Genomic DNA, 12,539 nt, shown 5'->3' with positions numbered 1-12,539 from the left:
GAGGAAGGAAATCGTGTGTGGTGTTGGAATCTGTGTACGTGACTGGGTCACGGACACCATGACACCACAGACCATGTGACCAGCAGGTATGGCTCCCACAGTGAATGAGAAGCGAGAAATGGAATTCCCCATGTGTTATCAGTATTACGCCTCAATGCTATAACTATGAAAACACTTTCAGAGAGTGAACTCTTTCAACCTGTGACCATTTCAAAAATGTGCATACTTTCTTTAATGTAGTCTTCTGTAACTGGTGCAGACACTGGTGACTGAGAGGACTCATTACTGCAGTTTATGGTACTCTAAAGTCAGGCAGGGCGGTCAGGTGGATGCCATAAACTGTTGGCTCCTCTGTAATACAAACAGAGGAGCTGCCTGCCTTTGGTTCATTGGCCTTTATATTAACACAGCTGTTGCCTGGAAACGGAGACACTCCTAGTTTGCTCATGTTGTCAATAATAAACCCTTAATGTATCTACATGCTGTAACTTTGTTTTGTGAGAAAAGCCGTAAGTAGTAGTTGTTTTAATGTTTCAAATATGTGCTGAATACATACAGTATGCTCCATTACATAATTATACTTAGTCTTTAGTATTTTTGCCTGCTTAACATCAGATAATTATTCACAAATACTCTTCAGCTTTGACATTTAAAAGACCAATTTACAGCCATATATTTATGTGCTTGTTTCTCAATGTTCATACAATTTTCTCCAGAAGGAAGGCTTAATTTGCCACCAAACTTGTTCAAGAAAAATTAGTTTCCAAAGCAGTTTGAAATGTGTGTTTTATGCTACTGGTCAGCCCATGTGTGCATTTAATGGGTTAAATGTGGCAAATTAAGTGTAATGCAAACTATATATATATCTGTATATAAATATATATATATATATATATATATACACACACATATATTTGCATGTCATCTTATCAAAGTGAACTTGTCATGAAAATAACTTCAGTTTTTGAACAAGTACACCACCTAGTGTTGAAAAGCAGACTATAGTATGCTACAGCTACATCTCACTAGCCATCTCGAATTCTGTGTTCACACTTCTTTCGTTTGTTTAGTTTTTTTTTAATCCACATTGATAAAGGTATTGTGTGATTGGAACTTGAGATGGAAGCACTCTCAAAATGGATAACACACATGTGGATGAGGATGGGTCAAACATCTGCAACAGTGACTAATTCAGTGGAAAAATATTTTTCTTGGATTGTGAAAATGAGTGGACAAATGTCAGACGTGCAGAATAATTGTCCAGAAAAACGAGATACTGAGAGGCACAAAAGATTAAATACTTTATTCCAAACAAAAACAGTGATCCAGTTCCTGATTTCCCTTGGTGATTAATATCAGAGACAGGGGAAGGTTTACCATAACCCCCCCCAGCCTCTCAACACTTAACAGAGAAAACACTAAACACCATTATTGGCAATTTGTTGACTCACCCTCCCTCCCTGAAAAACACTGCAACTCTGAAATACTGAAGATTTCCCAAACCTGTCTGCATTATTATACTGTCAGTTAACGATATGAAAAAAAGCAGAGTATAGAGTGCAATGCTGAAACCATACTGTGTCGAACCTCTGTAGCATTTACCTATTCAAAGTCAGTCAACACTTTGATTGTCAGTTGCCTGCTCGCCACAATTCATTAATAGACATGCTAGAATAAAATGTCGGTGGTATTCTACGTGTCGGTCAGTACAGCCAATATATCTAAGGTTGCTGTCTTTTTTAAAAATCTGCCTTACGACAGACCTAGGCTGAAGAATATTAATAATTAAGTGCATTTGTTTAGATGTAATGCCTGCTAAAAGGTACACAATGATGAGGGTTTCTTGCCTCACTTATGCCACTGACGAGGAGGACAGCGTATATGCACTGTGACCACAGTTATTATCAAATGACTTGAGGTACCTTTTCATTTGCTGACATCCACAGTAAAATAACAAAATCTTAGTATACAGTCCTCACCTACACCTAGTAACAAAAAGTTAAATTTACATTTGATGACAAAGCATCAGTTGTGGTAAATCAAACAGTAAAATACAAAAAAAGTTACCTGTTGGAATAGGCTTTAATGGTGAATTAAGAGCAAGATTTTCAATCTTCTCGGCTGAGACTTTAAGCATTCAAACTCCGTTCTGACAGCTTTGCAAGTGTAAGAGCACCAGGTCCCTGGGGGCTGTAGTGATCCTTTAATTGTACCTGCTGTTGTTTCACTGACTATCCTTTGGCACCACTCTTTTTCCACTTCTAACCGTATACTATGGCTCCGACTATGGCACCGAGCTGCGACAGCGGTGCGACGTCCAGGCCCTCTGGCTCCGTGAAATGCACTGTGGAAGTCAATGTAAGCATGGTCTCTCTTTAGGCACTGGGCTGCTGGCAGTGTGCGCAACTGCGTACCGGCCTCTGCCTGTGTGTCTGGATCTGCACTGTGCACCTGGTGAGCCCGTAGGTGTGAAGCAGCAGGTGGCGGGCCTTTGCCTGGACTTCCTCCCAGTTGTTAGCACTAGAGGGCGCTGTGAACACAAAGATGCATTTGAATATAAGTCAAACAACTTGCAGTGCGTCCCAAGTGACCTTTTTCACTGCAGACATTTTGACATGTCATTGCAGGAAACACACAAATGTAATAAATAAAATTAATAGCAACTGCGAGCCATCGTTAATGTCATTGGTTACACCTGTACTTTCCTGCTATGACAAGTCAAAATGTCTGCTGGGAAAAAAGTTTACTGTTTAAGTTACAATAAAAAAAAAATCTATTTTACAGTTACAGGAAATGACATGATACAAGCAACGATACATGCCAATCAAACTGCTACTTCAGTTCACACAGCAGTAGTTCAACAGCACAATTTATTTTAATGAATTTCCTTTGTGCATGACATTATGGAGAATGGTGTCTATCATCTCTAAGAAATCACGTTTTTTTTAATATGTTTAGTAAGTGTTTTTGAGTATACGTAATTGTGACACCTTGCTGGTGTAAACACACAACATACTCAAAACCTGCTTAGATTTTAGTATGTTGTATGGAATTGGGACACAGATTTAAAGGTGAGGTTGTTTCACATCTCTAATCCCACCTGTGAAGTCACAATTAGATTTGTGTTTTCTGTAACTCAGCACCAATCGAAAAGAGAAGCCACAGCAGCAGATTAGATTGACATGTCTACAGCTGCAGGTCAAAACTACTGCTGCTATTACTTTTGTTTCCTGTAGGTGCCACAGGTTGGATGTGTAGAACTGATTTGACAAAGACCAAACAGCTCCCTCTTGTGAAGAATCTGCTCAACATGAACATGAGTAAGATGTAAACAATATAGGTGAGAGAATCAGAAGCAAATAAGAAGAACTAATATGTGCAATATACTACATTTTTTACAGTGTCTTGTTGTCCTCTTGTTTTGTCTACACATACAGTGTCAGTGTCAGTGTTTTTTCCACATGAACATGGATGGTGCAGGGATATAGGGCCTGATGAGAGCCAAGGGAAGAACTGGCACTCTTGAGAGATGAAAGGCAAAAACATTCTGTGGTCGGATGAAATGAAAACTGAAGCCTTGAGCTGTACTGCAACGTGCTACATTTGGCTCAGCACATCATCCATCGAACAACATCCCTACCGTGAAGCCTGATGGAGACAGCATCACTAAAACAAAGATCAAAGCCAAGTACAAACAAATTCCAGAGCAGACCTTGCAGCAGATTGATAAAGACCTTAGACAAACATTTCTGCTCTGACAGGTCACCGTCATTTAACGCACTGCCAAATCAACACTGGAAACCATCTAAATCAAAGTGGTCAAGCCAAAAGTGGCTAAGCCAGAACACTGACAATTGTTCCTCTGAGAATCTGTGGACAAACTTGAAGAGAGATGTTTCTGGAAAGACTTTATCTAACTTGAGTTTGAGAAAATCTTAAACAAATGACCAAAATCCAGACACACCAAGCCGACAGAAACTTGTCCAACACTTCAAGCTGTAATCACGGCCAGTGCTGTTTCTAACAAGTGTTGACTTGGTTGTTTGAATATTTATTTAAATTACATTTCTGCATTAATCTTTTTATAAAAATTCAATTCACTTTATTAGAACTGAAATGATAAACTCTTTAGTCAATCAACAGAAAAATAATCAAGTATTTTGATGATTGATGTTTGCTAGTTCCAACTTCTAAATTTTGTACTTTTTTTTGTCTTATGTGAAGCCCCTTTATATGCACATCTACTTTAACCTTAACAGGACTGCCAAAACTACAAGTAAGGCATTTGTCATGTAAATTGTTAATACATAATTACGTCATAATAAATAAATAATCATTGTACATGATTGATGAAAAAAATGCATTCAGTTTTTTGTGAGAAAACTAAGAAAGTAAATGTAAATATGGGCAACTATCACTATTTTGCCTGAATAATACATGAGAGTTGACTATAATTCACACAATAGTACTGTATTTAGAAATATATTTCTTAATTCCTTCAACTCTCTCTCCCTTATCGGGTGTACCGATGTTATGCAGCTACTTACTGAGCTGGAGATGCACTACTGCTGCAGTCTTATCAGCCGTCAGCGCCCACACATTCAGCTCATCGACTGATTGGACATCCTCCAGCTTCAGAAGGTCCTCTTTGATACGCAGAGTGTCCAGATGCCTGGGAACACCTGACACAGCGGGATAAAACAACACTATCATGCACTTACACCACTCTAAATATTCAACAACATTATCTAGCAGGAGCCAAGACTTACCCTCCAGCACGATGACGAGTGTGTCTCGTATGATGCGGAATGTGGTGACGAGAACCAGAACGGAGAAGATGTAGGTACAGATAGGGTCTGCCAACTTAAACTCCGGCTGTGAAGTCAGAGGGTTACATCAGATCAATTAAAATTAAAAGTTATTGTTACATTTCTATTATAATTATTGCCTGAATTTGTCGAGCGTCTATTGCATGCTCAGCCATCCTGGTAGTTGATCTCGAATCATCTCAATTCAAGAGTTAAACTTAAAACTGGAGGCCATCAATTACAGCCAACAATTACCCAAAAATACATCACTGGAAAATGAATGACTGCATGGTACAAAGCCACTAGTTCAACAAGGTACTGTTAGCAAAGTTCACATGAGTTTGTGAGCACTATATTTTTGTTTGAGATCAATTGCTTGGAAATGGAGAGAAAAGTTCGTGTCAACACTTGCATTTACCTTACTACTTACTGGAGCATAACTAAACTAAATGGTTCACACGGTGCTGTGGGATGATCTCCAGCATAATTTTCAATCAACCACTCTCTAGTAATTAAACCACTCTCTAGTAATAAAAGTAATATTAAGTAGGTAAGTAAAGTAGTTCATTGTTAACATTCATGGCAAACAATTCTTTAAAAAGGCAGGGTACCTTGAAGCGGACAACGTAGGCAGCTATGAGCACCCCGACACTCTGGAGGAGGTCTCCCAGAGCGTGGATGAAGGCAGCTCTTACAGCCAGGCTGCCGTGCGGCCTCTGCTGACCTGACCCAGCTGCAGCTGCAGAGCCGTGAGAGTGACCGTGGCCGTGAGAGTGACCGTGGCCCCCTTGGTTTAACAAGAAACCCATTCTAAAGACACAAGAAAACAAAGAAAGAGGGGTTTATTTACATACACTATATTGCCAAAAGTATTGGCTCACCTGCCTTGACTCGCATATGAACTTAAGTGACATCCCATTCTTAATCCATAGGGTTTAATATGACGTCGGTCCACCCTTTGCAGCTATAACAGCTTCAACTCTTCTGGGAAGGCTTTCCACAAGGTTTAGGAGTGTGTTTATGGGAATTTTTGACCATAGAAGCGCATTTGTGAGGTCACACACTGATGTTGGACGAGAAGGCCTGGCTCTCAGTCTCCGCTCTAATTCATCCCAAAGGTGTTCTATCGGGTTGAGGTCAGGACTCTGTGCAGGCCAGTCAAGTTCATCCACACCAAACTCTCTCATCCGTGTCTTTATGGACCTTGCTTTGTGCACTGGTGTACAGTCATGTTGGAACAGGAAGGGACCATCCCCAAACTGTTCCCACAAAGTTGGGAGCAAGGAATTGTCCAAAATCTCTTGGTATGCTGAAGCATTCAGAGTTCCTTTCACTGGAACTAAGGGGCCAAGCCCAGCTCCTGAAAAACAACCCCACACCATAATCCCCCCTCCACCAAACTTTACACTTGGCACAATCTAGTCAGACACGTACCGTTCTCCTGGCAACCGCCAAACCCAGACTCGTCCATCACATCGCCAGATGGTGAAGCGCGATTCGTCACTCCAGAGAACACGTCTCCACTGCTCTAGAGTCCAGTGGCGGCGTGCTTTACACCACTGCATCCGACGCTTTGCATTGCACTTGGTGATGTAGGGCTTGGATGCAGCTGCTCGGCCATGGAAACCCATTCCATGAAGCTCTCTACGCACTGTTCTTGAGCTAATCTGAAGGCCACATGAAGTTTGGAGGTCTGTCGCGATTGACTCTGCAGAAAGTTGGCGACCTCTGCGCACTATGCGCCTCAGCATCCGCTGACCCCGCTCCGTCATTTTACGTGGACTACCACTTCGTGGCTGAGTTGTTGTCATTCCCAATCGCTTCCACTTTGTTATAATACCACTGACAGTTGACTGTGGAATATTTAGGAGCGAGGAAATTTCACGACTGGACTTGTTGCACAGGTGGCATCCTATCACAGTACCACGCTGGAATTCACTGAGCTCCTGAGAACGACCCATTCTTTCACAAATGTTTGTAGAAACAGTCTGCATGCCTTGGTGCATGATTTTATACACCTGTGGCCATGGAAGTGATTGGAACACCTGATTTCAATTATTTGGATGGGTGAGTGAATACTTTTGGCAATATAGTGTACATCTTATCACGGTTGAAGTGACTTCCTCCTGTTTCCTCTAAAAAGGCATTTACATATGAGCTCGTCACTTACATGAGGTTGACTGCCACCCCCACAGCTGCAGTGATGAGCATGACATCTCCATCTATGTCGAAGTCTTGGTGTACCGTCCTCTGAACCGCTTCATAGAGCAGTATGGCCGTCAGAATGTAAATGAGGACCACACTGAAGACTGCCGATACCACCTCTAGGCCAGGAAATCACAATCAGTTGTATATACAAAGCATATTCATAACAGAAAACATAAAAGCTGTGAGAAAAAACAGATTTCAACAGGGAGGCCTAAGACAAGAACAATGTGCCTAAATACCTGGGGAGCTTAGCTTAACAGTACGGGCCAAAAACTGCTTACAAATATCTACTGGTGTAGGAACACATTTGTTCAATCACTTGTTTAGCCTCAGGCAATATGGAGATGTAGCTCAGTCTCTATGCTGCATGCTGTTTCTGGTCAAATATATTTTGTATTTGTGGCTCCTACAGGGATCCAGTTTGGACAATGTCCTGTTCTCCATTTATATGTGACTGTCAAATTCAACATACAGTGCATCCGGAAAGTATTCACAGCGCTTCACTTTTTCCACATTTTGTTATGTTGCAGCCTTATACCAAAATGGATTAAATTCATTTTTTTCCTCAAAATTCTACACACAACACCCCATAATGACAACGTGAAAAAAGTTTTGAGATTTTTGCAAATTTATTAAAAATAAAAAACCTGAGAAATCACATGTACATAAGTATTCACAGCCTTTGCTCAATACTTTGTTGATGCACCTTTGGCAGCAATTACAGCCTCAAGTCTTTTTGAATATGATGCCACAAGCTTGGCACACCTATCTTTGGGCAGTTTCACCCATTCCTCTTTGCAGCACCTCTCAAGCTCCATCAGGTTGGATGGGAAGCGTCGGTGCACAGCCATTTTCAGATCTCTCCAGAGATGTTCAACCGGATTCAAGTCTGGGCTCTGGCTGGGCCACTCAAGGACATTCACAGAGTTGTCCTGAAGCCACTCCTTTGATATCTTGGCTGTGTGCTTAGGGTCGTTGTCCTGCTGAAAGATAAACCGTCGCCCCAGTCTGAGGTCAAGAGCGCTCTGGAGCAGGTTTTCATCCAGGATGTCTCTGTACTTTGCTGCATTCATCTTTCCCTCTATCCTGACTAGTCTCCCAGTTCCTGCCGCTGAAAAACATCCCCACAGCATGATGCTGCCACCACCATGCTTCACTGTAGGGATGGTATTGGCCTGGTGATGAGCGGTGCCTGGTTTCCTCCAAACGTGACGCCTGGCATTCACACCAAAGAATTCAATCTTTGTCTCATCAGACCAGAGAATTTTGTTTCTCATGGTCTGAGAGTCCTTCAGGTGCCTTTTGGCAAACTCCAGGCGGGCTGCTATGTGCCTTTTACTAAGGAGTGGCTTCCGTCTGGCCACTCTACCATACAGGCCTGATTGGTGGATTGCTGCAGAGATGGTTGTCCTTCTGGAAGGTTCTCCTCTCTCCACAGAGGAACTCTGGAGCTCTGACAGAGTGACCATCGGGTTCTTGGTCACCTCCCTGACTAAGGCCCTTCTCCCCCGATTACTCAGTTTAGATGGCCGGCCAGCTCTAGGAAGAGTCCTGGTGGTTCCGAACTTCTTCCACTTACGGATGATGGAGGCCACTGTGCTCATTGGGACCTTCAAAGCAGCAGAAATTTTTCTGTAACCTTCCCCAGATTTGTGCCTCGAGACAATCCTGTCTCGGAGGTCTACAGACAATTCCTTTGACTTCATGCTTGGTTTGTGCTCTGACATGCACTGTCAACTGTGGGACCTTCTATAGACAGGTGTGTGCCTTTCCAAATCATGTCCAATCAACTGAATTTACCACAGGTGGACTCCAATTAAGCTGCAGAAACATCTCAAGGATGATCAGTGGAAACAGGATGCACCTGAGCTCAATTTTGAGCTTCATGGCAAAGGCTGTGAATACTTATGTACATGTGATTTCTTAGTTTTTTATTTTTAATAAATTTGCAAAAATTTCAAAAAAACTTTTTTCACATTGTCATTATGGGGTGTTGTGTGTAGAATTTTGAGGAAAAAAATTAATTTAATCCATTTTGGAATAAGGGTGTAACATAACAAAATGTGGAAAAAGTGAAGCGCCGTAAATACTTTCCGGATGCACTGTAAGTAGAAACGATGAAACGAAACAAAATTAACGCTATTCTTACAATACCTTTCAAAGCATATCTCGACTCTGACTGGGTTTCATACTGAGATATTTAATATTCACAGACATTCGCAGGCGTCTGGCCTGATGGGGAATTACATTACATTTAAATACATTATCACATAGAAAACCCTGATAAACCCCGGTAAACTACAACAAATGCTGTGCTTTTCATACAGAGACAGAATCAGCTTCCCTCTGACGTGTAGAAAGAGGATTGTGAATCAGTTTCAGTTACTAGTTGCAGTTACTAGTTGATGCTTCGGGAACCGTGTGCCAGGTCTGACCTAACTAAGCTTTTTTTTTTGTTAGTGCATCAGCCTCATGGAATAATCTGCGATGTCATCTAAACTTTACAACCCTTGTACCTCTATGTAACTTCAAGACTGTTCCCAGTAACTGTCCTCTACAGAACCTGGCCGTGACTGTTTTAATTGAGCCAGTACCTTGTTTATTGTCTGTTATTGTGTTCTATTAATAACTCTGTCAGTTCCAGTTATTGAGCTTTTTTCCCCCATTGTAACTGTTAACCAACCTGCTCTGTGTAAATAAGGGTTAAACTTAAACTTGTTTAGTTTTGCTTCAGGCAACTGTGTGTCAGTTTCTTACTGGGAAACTTTGATGGAAACAACTGCTGTAGAAAAATGCTAAGCAAAGATGTTTGACAATGTTATGCCAAATAAACACATAAATAAATGTAGGGACAGGTACTAACAAAGCAGTATTTTGTAGACATCTTTACCTGCACCAAACACCAGAGTTACACTGTAATAGGTAAACTCCACTGGTGGAAACTAGACACAAAGTGGTGATGTAATGATGTGATAAATATTTGGCACCAACCAAAGTGACAGCGGGGGTTTAAATGTATCAGTTATTGGCAGAAGTTTCATTAATCTGCATCTCTACATTTAACTGAATCTGATCTGGCTTGAACACTGCTGAACACACACTGACATCTCTTAATGTGATTCATCTGCATCAAAAGCACATATTGTACTGTATCTGTTTGCCTCATACAAGACAGAAGCAGTGGAGAGAAAGAGCCTGAAGGTTTCTGAAATCTGAGACTTACCGAGGCGATGCAGTCCGAAAGTGAATCTCTTGGTGGGTGGCTTGGTGGAGAGCCAGAGGGCCAACAGAGAAAACAAAATGCCCACCACATCTGTTAGCATGTGCACAGCGTCAGTCATAATGGCTAAGCTGTTTGACACATAACCACCTGAAAGTAAAAAACAATGCGAACATTTGCTGAGATTCATCTAAGCTATTTGTGCATACACAGATTTTAAGATACAAAACAGACGTTCAGATGGGTGTGGCTCATAGAAGAAACACATCAACAGCAAAGTACATGGTTAGATGTCTAGGTATGCTGGGAACAGACAGATTGAGCCACAGGTGCATTGTTTTTTTTAGTTAAATCACTTGGTAATTAATTATTGAATTATGAAAACGGTGACATGAAATAGCATATGATCTAATGTGCCCCTAAGAGAATTAAATCTAATTCAAAAAGTGGTGAACTGTCACACACTCTCAGCAAAAACATAATTAAAGAAGCTATGTTCCGGTCACCACTTTTTTATTAGAAAACACAGGCTCGTAAAGAAAGGCCCTCTATCTCAAGTGAAAAAAATAAAAACAGAAACAAAACAGAAAATGTCTAGCACATGTCAACCTAATGGTTTTAAAAATGGCCAGTATGTAGCATGGTCATTTTTAAGACTGTGCCATGGTTTTCTTCCTGGTATAATACTTGTAAAACAGAAAATGTATTATCCAAAGATCAGTAGATAGTAGAGTTTTTGGTTGTTAGAGATATCTCTCTAGAGATTAGAGATTTCTCCCTCCACCACAATACAATGGAGGTGAACAGAATGCGATTTGTGGTGCTCAACGCATTGAAAAAGTACATGTGAAACCATAGCCACACACACTTAAAAATACACTGAAATAGCACCTCTGCTCCATTTTCCTAAAGGTTAATGTTTTATGATGTTGTGGAAGGAAGTCTTTGTTTCAGACAAGGTGGCCAGCGCTATATAAACACTGCTGGATACCCTCACTTGCAGCCATATCGACGTGTCACTGGGGATACATGCCAAAATATCTTTTGGGTAATTTGGGTAAACCACCCATTTACAGTTAATTTTCTCAACTTTTTTGAGTTGATAATCGAAATAAACAATGAATGCCTCTCCCTGGTTAATCATTGTAAGGTTCTGCATTACTCAGTTGTTGTTTATCTGAACAGTCTTGTCCAGACAAACACATCTCAGAGGCCTTACAATGATTCGCCAGGTTGGTCATAAGGTTTCCTGTGAGGACATGTGACAGTCTGACCAGCAGCAATACAATAATTATCTAGCGTGAGGTTCACTCCGTGTATGCTTACCTATAATTTCACCCGTCATGAAAAGGAAATACAGTAGGGCTGCAATGACAAGCCTCTTCATCACCCTCCTGTGTTTGATCTTCTCCCTCTTCCTGGTGCAGCTGTCACAAGGGTCCATATTTAACCCCGGGCTGCCCAGGCTGGAAGAGGATTCGAGCAGGGAGTCATCATCATCCGCCACCACCAGCGTGTTCACCGCCATTCCGTTGGACGGAGCTCCGGCAGAGTAGTCCGACATCTCTCCGGAGACCACGACCTTCAGTTTGTTGAATTTGGGCGTCTCATCCTCCACCAGCTCGTCGGAAAAGTCGAAGGGCGCCGTGTCGCTCAGGTCCCAGTCGCTTGGCTCCCTCCTGAAGGCGGACCGCACCTTGCTCAGGAAGTTCCCACCTGACATCTTTAATAATTAAGGGGGGGAGGTATATCCAGGTGAGCTCTGTCTGCAGGTCACTGTCTTCTGGGGTAATTATTCACATGTTTGTGGCGGGGCACGGCTGCAAGCTCGCATTTCTACTCCTCCATCTTAGCACCTGGAGGAGAGCAACAAAGGAAAAGTGACAGCAGAACTCAGAGAGCATCGTTTCACGTCAGTAACAGCTCAGCGAAGTCTCAACAGACTTGTTCGTGTCACTGTCAAGTCGGCGACTTGTTATGTTAAAGACACGTCCTTAAGTCACTCACATTCTCACATGAGCTCATAAACTTTTGAGTTCAATAGTCTGACTCTTAAAAAACAGCCTTGGCTAAACAGTAACAAGCTAGCTAGTAAAGGTTAGCTATCATGTCAGTTCGCGACCAACAGACAACCCTTGTAGGGTGGTAGTTTGTTTAAAAACACGAGGCAGACTTACCTAAAGATGTACTTTTTGGTTGTACAAACTTAGTTCGTCCTTATATTAAAAACTGTCATGGTAATACTGGTGGACACATCAGAGTCATGGCACTACCTCCGCACTCAGAAGTAAGTAACAATAGCA

General features: G+C 41.7%; 1 protein-coding gene across 2 annotated transcripts; it reads right to left on the bottom strand.

The window, feature by feature from the left end:
* Window positions 1-1,288: 1,288 nt before the first annotated feature.
* Window positions 1,289-12,528, bottom strand: slc30a4 (solute carrier family 30 member 4). 2 transcript variants are annotated; one of them, XM_070905211.1, is made up of 8 exons: window positions 12,414-12,528; window positions 11,563-12,092; window positions 10,240-10,386; window positions 6,979-7,132; window positions 5,420-5,618; window positions 4,770-4,875; window positions 4,548-4,682; window positions 1,289-2,530 (listed from the first exon to the last, which is right to left on the bottom strand). In XM_070905211.1, the coding sequence occupies exons 2-8, from the start codon at window positions 11,957-11,959 to the stop codon at window positions 2,376-2,378; spliced, it is 1,293 nt and encodes a 430-aa protein (XP_070761312.1). In that variant the 5' UTR covers window positions 11,960-12,092; window positions 12,414-12,528; the 3' UTR covers window positions 1,289-2,375. The 2 variants fall into 2 exon arrangements, with proteins under 2 accessions (XP_070761312.1, XP_070761322.1); XM_070905221.1 differs by lacking the exons at window positions 1,289-2,530; window positions 4,548-4,682; window positions 4,770-4,875; window positions 5,420-5,618; window positions 6,979-7,132 and adding an exon at window positions 8,526-8,626.
* Between the last annotated feature and the right edge of the window lie 11 nt (window positions 12,529-12,539).

This window comes from Enoplosus armatus, chromosome 1 (assembly GCF_043641665.1).
Source record: "Enoplosus armatus isolate fEnoArm2 chromosome 1, fEnoArm2.hap1, whole genome shotgun sequence".
Lineage (NCBI taxonomy): Eukaryota > Metazoa > Chordata > Actinopteri > Centrarchiformes > Enoplosidae > Enoplosus > Enoplosus armatus.
Note: the sequence above shows the minus strand (reverse complement) of the source record. Positions and strands in the feature narration are given on the sequence as shown.

Excerpts from the sequence above, each read along its gene's own strand:
- slc30a4 (XM_070905211.1), bottom strand. The coding sequence starts at position 11,959 with ATGTCAGGTGGGAACTTCCTGAGCAAGGTGCGGTCCGCCTTCAGGAGG. Across the intron at positions 7,133-10,239 it reads TTTCGGACTGCATCGCCTCG|AGGTGGTATCGGCAGTCTTC; the intron begins GTAAGTCTCAGA and ends TTCCTGGCCTAG. Across the intron at positions 4,876-5,419 it reads CCTACGTTGTCCGCTTCAAG|CCGGAGTTTAAGTTGGCAGA; the intron begins GTACCCTGCCTT and ends CTGACTTCACAG.